Source organism: Gymnoscopelus microlampas (genome assembly GCF_963454915.1).
Source record: "Gymnoscopelus microlampas genome assembly, chromosome: 6".
Lineage (NCBI taxonomy): Eukaryota > Metazoa > Chordata > Actinopteri > Myctophiformes > Myctophidae > Gymnoscopelus > Gymnoscopelus microlampas.
In genome coordinates this window covers 12,457,447-12,470,914 of record NC_139943.1, presented here as the reverse complement: position 1 = coordinate 12,470,914, position 13,468 = coordinate 12,457,447, and the positions used below count along the sequence as shown (strand labels likewise).

The 13,468-nt window shown below is 43.1% G+C and overlaps 1 protein-coding gene across 1 annotated transcript in view; it reads left to right on the top strand.

Annotated features, from left to right (window-relative positions):
* Positions 1-13,468, top strand: part of LOC311047672 (A disintegrin and metalloproteinase with thrombospondin motifs 20) — a 159,128-nt gene that overhangs the window by 131,961 nt on the left and 13,699 nt on the right. The window contains exons 29-30 of the mRNA XM_084060470.1: positions 2,421-2,588; positions 10,321-10,497. Of these exons, the coding sequence (XP_083916596.1) occupies positions 2,421-2,588; positions 10,321-10,497 (345 nt within the window). The remainder of the gene's footprint in view (positions 1-2,420; positions 2,589-10,320; positions 10,498-13,468) is intronic.

The window sequence follows — 13,468 nt, the reverse complement described above, 5'->3', positions numbered from 1 at the left end:
TAGCCCTGTGTTTAAAATGCCTCGGTAATTACTGTGTGTGTGTGCGTGTGTGTGCGTGAGTGTGCTATAAAAAAAGGCAGGAGGTGCGTCTCTCTAGTTTGAAAGGGTTCAGATAGGTACACTGGTAGAAGATCCTGAGCATTCATTTAACGGGGGGGGGTGTAGAAATAGGTACATTTTTACACTCCGACTTCAGCACTTAAACCCTATTATACTTCCCCCTGTCAATACTTGGTGGCCTCCTTTTTCCCTCTACAGCAAATCTCTTCAATCTACAAGTCCACAACACGTCATAACACGATGGGTTGTGTTGTCTGCTAAATCTTCTTCTTTCACTAGTATGACAGGCCTCGACTTGGGAAGCTAGGGTTTAAGGGGCTCAATTAGCATTCATGACTTTACTGTTTGATTGATTGGAACATTTTATTGACATTTGTAAAGTAGCCTACAGCTGTACAACGAGTTAAAACGGCAAATGGAGGAAACCCAATGTTGTTTCCACTGTGTACGCCTGAGGAGTGTACTCACCGATAGGTTGCTCAAAGGCCACAGACATCAGGGTGGTGTAGTTAGAAAATCAAAGAAGAGATTGATGATAAAGCTTGCGGTATAGCCTGCGAGGAGGAATAAAAAAACACATGAAGAAATGTCTCCCAAGCAGATTGTGTCTCTTTCCACAGAGCTGTGCAGACTGACATAGACCAAGTTGAGGCCACATGAACAGCAAAGTGCGTGCAATTGGTGTTACGCAAGATGCTGAGATCATAATTAGAGGACAATGCAATTATTATGTGTATTATCTGGGCCGGAAAATATGGACAAGAAAAAACGAAGCCCCTTTTTTTTGCTCGTCTTGTGTACTTGATTCTGGCACCCCATGTTCAGAGTGGCTTTGTGCTGGGGCGCTCACTCGTCGAGGGCAGCAGAAAATAGCTTGCACCCCTAATTGCTGTCTGGCCTTGTGCAGCATAGAGGACAGAAGAGGCCAGAGAATATATTCATCCAACTCGTCTCAGCCATGGGCCTCTTTTCAAGGCTTTCATCAGAGACTGGTTTTTATTCTTTGTTGGGTTTTTTCTTATTTTTTTCTTCTTCTTTCGAGCTTTCCTGAAGTATTTCTAGTCTGCTTATTGGAACCAGATGACTGTCTAGCCATGTGATGCACATGTATCCAAGGGTCCTCTCTGAATATGCTCTTCTTCCTTCTCCTTCTCCTTCTCTCTCTCTGTATGTGTCTGTCTGTCTGTCTGTCTGTCTGTCTGTCTGTCTGTCTGTCTGTCTGTCTGTCTGTCTGTCTCTCTCTGTCTCTGTCTGTCTGTCTCTCTCTCTCTCTCTCTCTCTCTCTCTCTCTCTCTCTCTCTCTCTCTCTCTCTCTCTCTCTCTCTCTCTCTCTCTCTCTCTCTCTCTGTCTCTCTGTGTCTCTCTACTGTTGACGGGGACTTTTAGAAGTATAATTCCTCTGTTTACTCATCAGATAGCTGGCCTCGGCCCACCCATGGCTGTTTAACACATTCTTTTTAAAGTCTAAATCCATGTGTTTATCTCTTGTCTTGTTTATGACGCATTCCCTTGGCCATGAGATGCAACAGCTGAGGCTGACCCGGCACTTTTCTTTTCATTTCATTTTTTGGGGGATTAGTGGAGGAGAAACGTTTGTGTTAGTACTTTCAGTGTAAATCCATGGCCATGCCTGACAACAACCCTCGCTTGGGGGGGTTTCTCCATTTTGCTATTTCTTCTTTCTCCGGTTTCCTTGGTGGCCACCGGCAGTTTAATGTGATTGTGGTTGATAAAGTCAGCCAGCTACCTAACCTAACCTATCCTCCCTGCTGGATTCAACAAACAAACTGGCAGTGGTGGAAAGTAACTAAGTACATTTACTCAAGTACTGTACTTAAGTACAATTTCAATACTTTTACTTAAGTAAAAAAAAAAGTATTTTCTCCACCACTCGACCACTGCAAACAGTTTGTCTGGACACTGAAGTGGCCTGTCTAATTTCCAGCGGTAGTTGGTTCCATAGAAATGGAGCCCTAGCAGCGAATGCCCTGTGGGGTCAAGTAAAAGTAACCAATTTTTTCACCCAGTGCCAATTGCCTAAACCCTAAACTGTAATCCTGGGCGCTACTCTCCCTCTGCCAGCCTGGGGAGAGCCCCGAACAGAGCTCATGCTTCCTTCAATGCATGAGGAGCTAGCAAGCCGCTTCTTATCACCCGACAGGGGGGTAGTTTCCCCGGTAGGACATAACGTGTGTAAGATTACGGGTGGTACGTGATAAGAAAGAATAAACAGGTGAAAGTCTGTTAAGTGATTTAAAATCAATTCTGAACAAGATTGTGCTAACATCACCTCCCTTCCCACCTCTCTCTCTCTCTCTCTCTCTCTCTCTCTCTCTCTCTCTCTCTCTCTCCCCCTGCAGTGTTCTGTTAGCTGTGGCCGAGGCACCAAGCAGCGGGAGATAGCGTGTGTTTCCCAGAACCAGACGGAGGTGGAGGAGGAGCACTGCGGCCATGTGGCCCGGCCCCGCACCATGAAGGCCTGTCGGGCCAGAGGATGTCCCGACTGGAAGGCCAACAGGTGGCAGGAGGTATGTGTTGTCTACGATACACGCTGTCCCCCGCCGCCGACTCCCAAAATATACACCCCTACAGCTCCCCATGGGGAGGGTGATAACACTAAAACTGTTAGCAGCTGAACACCAGTGCTGAGCAGTGGTGGAAAGTAATTAAGTACATTTACTTAAGTACTGTACTTACTTCTACTCCACTACATTTCTGATCCAAATATTGTACTTTTACTCCACTTTATTTTAAAACTTAAGTTACTAGTTACTTAGATTTTGATTATTATTACAAAACATACAGTACCCACTTCAGCCCTACAGTATATGCATTTTGGCCATTTGAAAATAGCCGATCTACAAGCTCACAATGTGTCGCATGAGCTTGTAGATTGTGAGCTTGTAGATCTGCTATTTTCTGCTACTTTTACTTTTGGTACTTTAAGTGCATTTTGATGCCTAAAGCTTTTGTACTTTTACTCAAGTAAATTTTGAATTCCGGACTTTTACTTGTAACGGTAACAGAGTATTTCTATATTGCAGTATTGATACTTTCTACTCCACCAGGTCTCAGAGGAAAATGTTGTACTTACTCCACTACAATTATTTGAAACTATTAGTTACAATTTACTGGGTAGATTTAGATTATTATTACAAAACATGCAGTGACCAATTAAGCCCTATTTTATACTTTGTCTATTTGGAAATAGCCGATCTTAAAGGACAATTTAGTTTTTTCAAAACAAGGGTTATTTTATTAGTTGCTTTGTAATGATAATACTTAGAAGTTTGTTCATTTATGCTTTCTATCGTTATAGCAATTTTTAACTGGGGGGCGGGGGCATTCGGGTAATTGGTAAAAAATATATTTTTTAACACAATAAGCAGGCTATTTTTGTCTCCGCAAGGCCAAAGGCACGGAGAACAGGGCAGAACCTCCGCCTCGAATCTTTCACATTGGTCTGTTATAGCGCCACCAGGAGGCCGATTTCTGCTAAACAAATGTTTTGATATTATTACTCCTACAAATGTTGTCCAAACATCACACAAATCGGCACACAGTATCTCTATAGTCATGTGATCAAGACAGATTAGTCAAATTTTTCATATTCCATCCTTGTTGGCTAAGATTTGCTTCCAAAGTTTGCAGGCGTGGCCTGTTCTGTACAAAATATATTTTACTTAAGTGCAGTACTCAAGTAAATGTGCTTTAGTTACTGTCCACCACTGAACGGGGCCAGGCGTTTCCCAGGGGTCCCAGATGTAGGCCGTAGGTCGTGTGTACACACACAGAGCACCTGTCCAATCACCCATCAGTTTACACATGTTCAAGAGAGCAATGTGCCATTTCCTCCAGCGGCCAGCTAAACACAGCAGGCAGGCTTTGCATAACTGTTTATATACAATACACTCCACTTTGTATAACCAACACTGAGATTATATGCTTAGTGAGATGATTCTCAGCTGTACAGTAAAAAAAAAAGTCCTGGGTGTTGCAGAGGTGTTGCATCAGGATTTATCTGTGTGAGATATCCTATTTTTCTGAAGTGTAAAAGTGTCAAGATGTAAACTCTTCACACTTTCAGATCTAAATTAAAGCAGCAATCCATAACTTAAGCAGGGTCTGCCCACTCGAGCGAAGACATGTTTACCGTTGAGCTATAAGAAGAGAGCATGTTTGGGAAGGCCAGTTGTTCCATTTGAGTTTCATGCAATACCTCTTGTCACGCCTAAGTGCAAGGACCGCTAGGCCAGCGCTCTGGGCCCTCATCTCTTTTTTTTGCATCAAATTTGTCACCCATTTGTACCAATGAGCTCATTTTTGTGGATTTTTACTACAGCCAAACAGATGCGCTCCTTTCTCTCTTTTTTTCTACTCTATAACAATGATTACTCTCAGAATATATAGTTATTTAACACTTATTTGTAACAAAGGAATATCACTTCTTTACTTGGTTAACACTGAGCATTTTGCTGTGAGACTCTGGTTGTGAATCTCCTTTACGGACCACACACACACACACACACACACACACACACACACACACACACACACACACACACACACACACACACACACACACACACACACACACACACTCACACACACACACACACACACACACACACACACACACACACACACACACACACACACACACACACACACACACACACACACACACACACACACACACACACACACACACACACACACACACACACACACACACACACACACAGAGTTGCACTGCTTTCTGTCGGTTATTAGTTAATCCACAAGTTTCATTCTCCAGCATTTTGTTTTTTCCTACATTCCTTTATGAGGGTGAGGTCATGACAGAATGCACTTATCATCATCATCATTAGCATCATCATCCTACTTTCTTTTGTAAAACTCACTTTCAAATAATTTCCAACTGTTTGTTTTTTTTGCATGCTTTTTTAGAGTGCAGCTATTATACTGCACATTGGGCTGGTCGCTTCTAAGGGCGTTTTCTGCATCAAATGACAGATGGATACAGAAACATTTTACAATGTAACTTGTGCTAAAATTGGCTTAATCGTAAAACTATAATTTTGTACCCCCCAAGAGTAAAAGCCCTATATACTTCAACGTACGACGGATAGTGAAAATCACGATCTACAAGCTCAAAACATGTCTCGATGTGACTGAAACGTTGTGAGCTTGTACATCGTCTGTTTTAGCTAATTTTCTTACCTTTTGGCAATTTTTATCTCTTATTTTTTGATATGTATTTTTGTATATATGTATTTATTAACTCGCTGGGTAGGGGGCGCTGCAGTCAGCGGGGGGGGAGAGCTGACAGAGAGACGATGTGAAAGACTCAAATTTATCACGCAGACGCAGTTAGTGGAAGGATGCTTTGTCACGGTCTGACAAGGTCACCGGGAGGAGGGAGGGAGGCTGTCCAAAAGCAAACTAGACATAGAGCAGTGCAGCATTCTTAGGGAGGAGGAGGAGAACCTGTGTTCTGTGGGATTCTAACCCACGACACGCTGCCAGGCTGCACTAGAGCCTATATGCAGGATGCATGCGCCCGGACCGCCAGGCCAGCGGGCGCCCCCCAGATCTGATACTTTTTTATTGCTTTTGTGTGACGCTATGATCAAGTAGGGTATTAATCTACGAAAAATCACAAAAAGTTAGAATACGAAGACAAACAATCCTCCTCCATCACCAGTGTGAGAAAACCCTGAGCCTGACACTCCTCTGAACATTGAAGGACTCTCTCTCTCTCTCTCTCTCTCTCTCTCTCTCTCTCTCTCTCTCTCTCTCTCTCTCTCCTCCTCCCTCTCTGGTGTCTGGAAGTAATCATGTGTGCCTCCACACATACCACCAGTAAGCATGAAATCCTCAGCCAGAGCATAAAGACATGTTTTATATCTTAACATCCATTCCTGTGACAACTATGAAAACCTCAGCAGCAGCATGCGGGACCCCCCGTTAGGGCAGCCCCCCCCCCCCCCACCTCTTAATAGGGCATGTAGGCCAGTGGTGGATGAACGTGCTCCGTACTTATTTTTACCAGGTTGAAAAACCTGGTCTACATCTACACTCGCTAGTCCTGACTTTTGCGTGACTTTTTCCTCATTGGCTGGTCCTTTAGCCAATGAGGGCTACATGTCCTCTCAGAATATGGGATCTAAAAACGACCCGCAATACTGTGTTCGACCACTGTATGTATCTCTATGAACTGTGGCGTTGTTCCTCCAGAGTGTAGAAAAGAGAGTAACGACACGCTTTGATCTCGCCGCAAAGCAGGCTCCTATGGGCTATAGTTCCAAACATTGGAACTATCTCATTGAGATAGACAGAGCACTTCCGCATTCCATTCTTACAATGGGAGTCGACGCGATAGTGATAGAAATAAGCAACCAGGTCTAGGAAAACAAGCCCACAAGTAAATGTCGACATTTTTACTTACCAAAATATTGGCATCAAAATATGCTTAACGTTTAAAAAATTGTCGGAATCTTTTGAAAATAGCTGATCTCAAGGTCGCAACGCATCGCAGTGCGACGGGTTGAGAGCTTGTAGATCAGCTATTTTCAGTGTGTGACACTGTCACTGACTAAGTATAAATCGCCCTTAAAGGAGTAGTTCGCCCAAAACGTAATTATTTTCTATCAATTACACACCACTCTCCTACCGGCGGAGATTCAAAGAGTCTCCATTGAGACGTTGAGTCAAAGTATCAAATTATTGGTTTAGAAAATAGGTAATTTCTTGGGTGAACAACTCCTTGAACACCGTTTGCACAGTGCTTTCATATCCTCGCCTCTCTTCGACCTCCTACCCCCCCCCCCCCCCCCACACACACACACACACACATATTATCGTAGATATAGCCAGCAGACGGCTGGCTAAGGTCTGGAGCTACTCAACACTCCGACATCAAATAGTCTCCTCATTTCTCAGCTCCGCCTGTGTGTCATCTCTAACAAGCAAAGCCATAAGTCTCCTGCAGCCAGATTAGAATCAAGTTTCCTAAATCAGTAACAGTTATCGGCCCGGCCGGTCGCAACAACATGCAGCTCCAATAGTATAGTGGTGGTGGGCCTCTCGCTTTAGCGGTCTTTAGGATATCATCGATGTCGGGCCGGACACCTTGTATGTCCGAAACCGTTCTTTTTTTAATAGTATAGCATTTTAATAAACGTTTTAAAATAGTGAAAATAGCCGATCTACAAGCTCACATTGTGAGTGAATGAGTACTTTTACTTTGGGTACATTTTAAATATATTTTGATGCCAAAGTTTTTGAACGTACATTTTTAAATAGAAGATTTTTACTTGTAATAGCGTAACCAACTGCACGACGGCACATAGATTTAGTGTTACACTGGTAAGCAGTGGTGTAAAGTAACTAGGTACATTTACTTAAGTACTGTACTCAAGTAAAATTTTGAGGTATTTGCACTTTACTTGAGTATTTCCAATTTCCAATACTTTTACTTCTACTCCACCACATCTCAGAGGGAAATATCATACTTTTACTCCACTACAATTATTTGAAAACTTTAGTTACTAGTTACTTTGTAGATTTTGATTATTATTACAAAACATACATTAACCACTTTCGGCCATTTTCAAAAGATTTTTATACATTTTACACATTCGAAAACTTGTGAAATGGGACATTCTGCATAATGGTACTTTTACTTTTACTTATTGAGTACTTTTTCCACCACTGCTGATAAGGCAGATTTCCGTGGATCTTCTTTCAGATCACGGCTAGGGCCCTCCGTGATTGTGCACAGCCGGACCAGTCTGTGCATTTTACACAGTGCAGGGTATCGCGTTTCCAGGGGTTTCCAGATGTATTTGCGTTGCTCATTTCTCATTAGGATGTCAATGTTATCATTGCAGGGTGTGTGGCTGAACAACGAGGATGTTGGTTTTTGTGTGTGTGCGCATGTGTGTTTTCTTAAGACTTTCTCAGACTCTGGACTTAGAACAAAAGTAAATCTGACCCGGCCCGGACAAGGAAGGGATGAGGCCTTATTCCTTAATGCCGTCGGCAGAAAAAAAGCTTGTATCTCCATATTTCAACTTTTTATGTTTTCTCCGTAAATGAATGCCCTCCTTCATCAAACAAGAGTGTCGCACTTAAAGTGGTGAAAATAAACTAGTAAGTACAAGTTTTCAAATAATTGTAGTTGGAGTAAAAAAGTAAAATATTTGCCTCTGAGGGTGCAGTGGAAGTATGTATTTTTAAAAATGGCGGAAAGTTCCGGCACGTGCCGCCGTTGTACGACGGAGTATGAATCGGGCCTGAAGTAAACAAGAGGGCTCCCTCCGTATGCAGGTATTCTGTCCCACTCCCAAAGGACATCAAAGAGATGCTGTGATAGACCCCGTCCCGCGTGTGACTTTGAACCCAGAAACATGACTCTACAAAGACATGACAAACTATAGCGTGCTGCTTTGTACGGTCGGACCACATCATTAAAGGTGATTCAGAGCGGAGATGCTGAGTCTGCAGACCAAACAAAACAGGTCTCTGAAGTATTAATGCCACATTGACACCGGTCCCCACTATGAACGAACATGACATGTCAGCTATTAGAACAGGCCTGGAATTTCGTCATTTTATTATCGGGCACGGCCACATTTTTTGAGGGCATAAAGGCCAAATGCCAGGGCAGGAAGGCCATCAAATAAAACAATGATTTTAAGTACACAGAAATAATTGAATACATTTTCAATACATGGTATTATCTGTGATCATTAATTTAGGAAGCTACTGCTAGCACATCCCATGCTCCACCACTAGGTAAGAAATGATGAAATAGAGCACAGAAGTCCTGATGTCACTCGTTCATCCCCTGGGTCGTAGAAGTATTTTCTCTATGGAGAATAACATTGGGTCATCTTAGAATCATCTCATATAAGAATTGTGGTCCAAAAATAAACAAACTGTCTCTGGGATATTGTCAGGGGGTGGTTCTGTATCGTTTATGATTTCTGGCGAAAATGTTACTAATTCGGCGGAAGTAACATTCGCGCGTTTTTTCTCACCGTCAGTTGATGCTACGTGTCCATAAGAGTAAAACTGCCGGGATCAAATAAGAACTGTTGAACACAGTTCTTATTTGATGCGATATTAAACACGTCTATGGGAATTCAGAATGGGGGGAAAAAAACGTGACCCAGGTAGGATGTGTAAATTACGTCAGACTTCGGTGCTCTATGGCATTGGTTCTCAAAGTGGGGTCCGGGGACCCCCAGGGGTCCTTGAGGGGGTTCCAGTGGATCCCCAGCAAAATGTGTGAATATAGCATCACAATAATTTTATTCTTTGGCTATTCAAAAATAGCAGATCTACAAGCTCATAGCGCGGCGAGTGCCGCACTATGAGCTTGTAGATCTGCTATTTTTGAAAAATCTTGAAGATTTGTGCAAATCTTTGAATATATTTCCTTTCAAGCGAACATTTTAACACAAATCTTTGCTTCTGGGGGTCCCTGGCACAACATATTTTCAGATGGGGGTCCGCGGCCAAATATATATCAATTTGGGGGTCCCTGGCATGAAAAGGTTTGAGAAGCACTGCTCTATGGTACACTAATGGTCTCCTAAAGTGGGTGCTCTTGCCTATCCCTGCCTTCCATCCACTCCGGAAGTCTAATGCTTACTGTATCTCAGCACACCACCGAGTCAGCTGGCACGCAGAATGGGGTTTTGGACATTATTTGCACCTGACCCCGCCGCCCATTTTTGGTAGAAACGGGCAGTTCCTGTTCTTTCATTTCAACCAATCAGATGAAGGTATGGGCGGTCCTTGGCAGTTGGCACAGCACTGTCGTTGTTTGAAATCTTTCTGTTTGTCTGGGGTTTCTTGTCATTTTGAAATGCGTTTGTCGGTTTGTATCATTCAGTGTTCTGTTCATACTGTAGGTTTCTTGTCGTTCTGACATGCGTTGTGTCATTCTCACTGTCTCTACTAGTGTTCTTTCTGTTCATAGGTTTCTTGTCATTCTTTTTTTATGCTCAAAACTTTATTTGAGTTTTTAACTTTCAGCAGAACAAATAATAAAACAAATATACAAATAAACATGTAAGAAAATTAATATTTAAAAAAAATCAGTAAGAAAATGTACACACAAAAAACACCCGCAAACAACAATAGTATACAAATATACATAACTTTTTTTTTTAAAAGATTGGTAAAAAAATATTAGGTTTCTTGTCATTCTGACATTCGTTGTGTCATTCTCTCTGTCTCTAACAGTGTTCTGTCACCTGCGGAGTCGGGGTCCGGAAGCGAGACATCTACTGCAGGCTGAAGGGCACCGGGAAGGTGAGAGAGGAGCTGTGTGACATGCTCGCTCGCCCCGCCATCGTCCAGCCCTGTCAAGCTAACGAAGAATGCACCCATTACACCTGGGTGGTTGGAGAATGGCAAGATGTAAGCAGCCTCTCCCTCTGTGTGTGTGTCTCTTTCTTTTTCTTAAGCCCTTTCTCTTCTATCTGTCTTTTATCTCTGTATCCTCTCTCTCTGTTCTACTGTATCTCTCTTCTCTTCTCTCTGTCTCTCTCTCTCTCCCTCTCTCCCTCCCTCCCTCCGTCTTTCAACTCCTCTCCTCCTCCCAGCTGTTTTGGAAACATGCTCTCGTGACAAAGCGACGGCCCTAACAGCAACGAACGCGAGAGAGACGTCATAACAGAGTTGCCTTCTCCTCTTAATTAATCTCCATATATCGGTCGACGGGCCAGGCACCTTTCAGCTGCAGTCTGTGTTTTCAATGAAGATGCCGCCATGATGTTAGTGTGGGAGACAGATGTTAAATCATCTCGCAGGGTTTTTTCTTTTCTTTTCTTTTTTTTTTTTGGCAGGGAAACGCTCACGGAGCTCCGTAGATCGTCAGAGCGCCAGCTGTGTGTTCTGGAAGGCAGTGAATGCACTCTGCACACTGCATTAAAACACTTGAACCCATGGATTCTAGTTCTCAGTGGCCACAACTGATTTCATAGAAGTCAGCCTATCCGCAAGCTCTCAACGAGTCGCTCGTTTATTATCTGAAGATTAGACTAGAGCATTTGAAGTGGTCAATATGTTCAGAAGCATCTTCCATAAAATAGTCTGGGATATTTCGTATAAAAGCACCGGTTAAAGCCTCAGTCTGTGATTTCTTCACCTGGTTGGCTATATGAAGAACAGCAAGATTTCTAAAGCCTCATATTTTTGGGCGGTGCAACCGCCCCTATAAGTGAGGTTTGGACATCGATCCAAATTGCACCCCCCCAACCCTGTGCTGTGATTGGCCACCAGTGTACCCCCCTAACCCTGCACCGTGATTGGCCACCATATTCAGGACTCTGATTGGCTAGAAACACATGACACATGTGCATAGCCCTATAAATACGCGCACACACTTAAAAAAAACACATCTATGTTTTTTTTTTAAGTGAATCACTTCCATCACTGTGATTAGTGATGGAAGTATTGTGATTAGTATTGTGATTAGCTAGCAAGACACCGCCCACTTCACACTGGGTGTGATTTAGGAATCAGAACTGGATTCCTGAGCAATTACTTGCTTGTAGATCTGCTATTTTTGGCAGAGGGATTTGGTGTCGACTGGAGAAAAAGTACAGAGCCAACTCAGGTCCATTTTAGAGCAAGTGGTTATCAAACCTTTTCATGTCAAATACCCAAAATATGTATTTGGAAGCAGATCCCCCAGTTTGACCCCAACTAATGCATTAAAACTTAACTGTCGCATCATGACCTCAAAGGGCCGATGCATGTAGCAGCACTGTAGCACTGAGAAGCACTGCTGTGGGTGATGATGCTAGCTAGGATTCTCTCTCTCTCTCTCTCTCTCTCTCTCTCTCTCTCTCTCTCTTGCTGTCTCTCCCTGTCTTCACTACTTTGTGTCTCCTGCTTTGATCCTCAGCAGAGATGCCATTTAAGGACATTTAAGGACAGTTACGTTAGGTCCTAGTACTGCAGGGGTTGGGGGGGATGTCTCTATCTGTGTTTCCTCCATTCATTCAGTCATTCATTACAACCTCCTTCCTATCATCACAGTTTGGCCCGAAATGGGCCAATGTTGTCATCATCGTTTTACACTGCGCACACACACACACACACACACACACACACACACACACACACACACACACACACACACACACACACACACACACACACACACACACACACACACACACACACACACACACACACACACACACACACACACACACACACATATGGCGCGTTACTGCATGCAAAATGTATTTCAACTTCCTGATTGCTGTCGTCGCACGTGATCGGCCCCATAAAGCATCAGTGGACTGGGGGGTTAAACGCAGCTTTAACTGTCCAGCCATGATTTGTCTCTCCGTTTATGTTAGTGATGATAAGTGAGCCATATGGTTGAGACCGGTGTAGTCACACTGTCATACAATACTTATTCTAAAAAACCTTGTATCTCCATTCTCCATATGTTTCAAGCTATTATGTTTATTTTTATTTTTTTCCCGGTAAAATAGTGCCCTTCTTCATTGTAGAAGAGTGTTGTGCAAAAGTAGCGAAAATAGTAGATCTACAAGCTCACAACGCGTCGTGAGCTTGTAGATCTACTATTTCCGCTATAGTTTCTAAATATTTGATAGTGACATTGAAAGTTAAGTGTGTCTGTGGGTTTTATAAATGTTGAACTATTGAAAAGTATTAACAAAGAGCTTGTGACTAAATCATAACTACATTGCATCCATTGGAACATGGACAAAAATGTTCCTCCCATTTCCTCAAAAGCAGAGTGTAGAAGAGAGAGTAACGTCACGCTTTGATCTCGCCGCAAAGCGGGCTGCTATGGGCTATATAGTTCCAAACATTGGAACTATCTCATTGAGATAGACAGAGCACTTCCGCATTCCATTCTTACAACGGGAGTCAACGCTAGTGTCATAACTCTCTTTACACGGCTCTGCTCAAAAGTAGCTGTTTTGGACATACAAGGTTTCCACCCGACTGTGACGTTTTGTTAGCAATGTTAACTGAACCATATGGTCGAGACAGTCATTGTAGTCACTGTCATACAATACTTATTTTAACATGAGCACTGAAATATAGCTCCTAATGCGTCCAGACAGAGCAGCTTCTCTTACTGCTGAGGTCTTTGTCCATCTGGAGACTGAAAAGCTGGTGAGAGCATCCCTCTGCTTTCAGCTCAACACTGCCCCCTCTGGTTGCACTCCGACACTGATCAACAGGTCTCCCAGCAGCACTGGCCTCTCGAGGAAACGAGGCTTATCTTGATGACATGATTACATGACTTCTCACCCTGGTGGTTAACCTGCCTCGCTGTCAGTGGTGGAAGAAGTACGGAGAGTTTTTTATAAATAAAAGTACCAATTCTACAATGTAA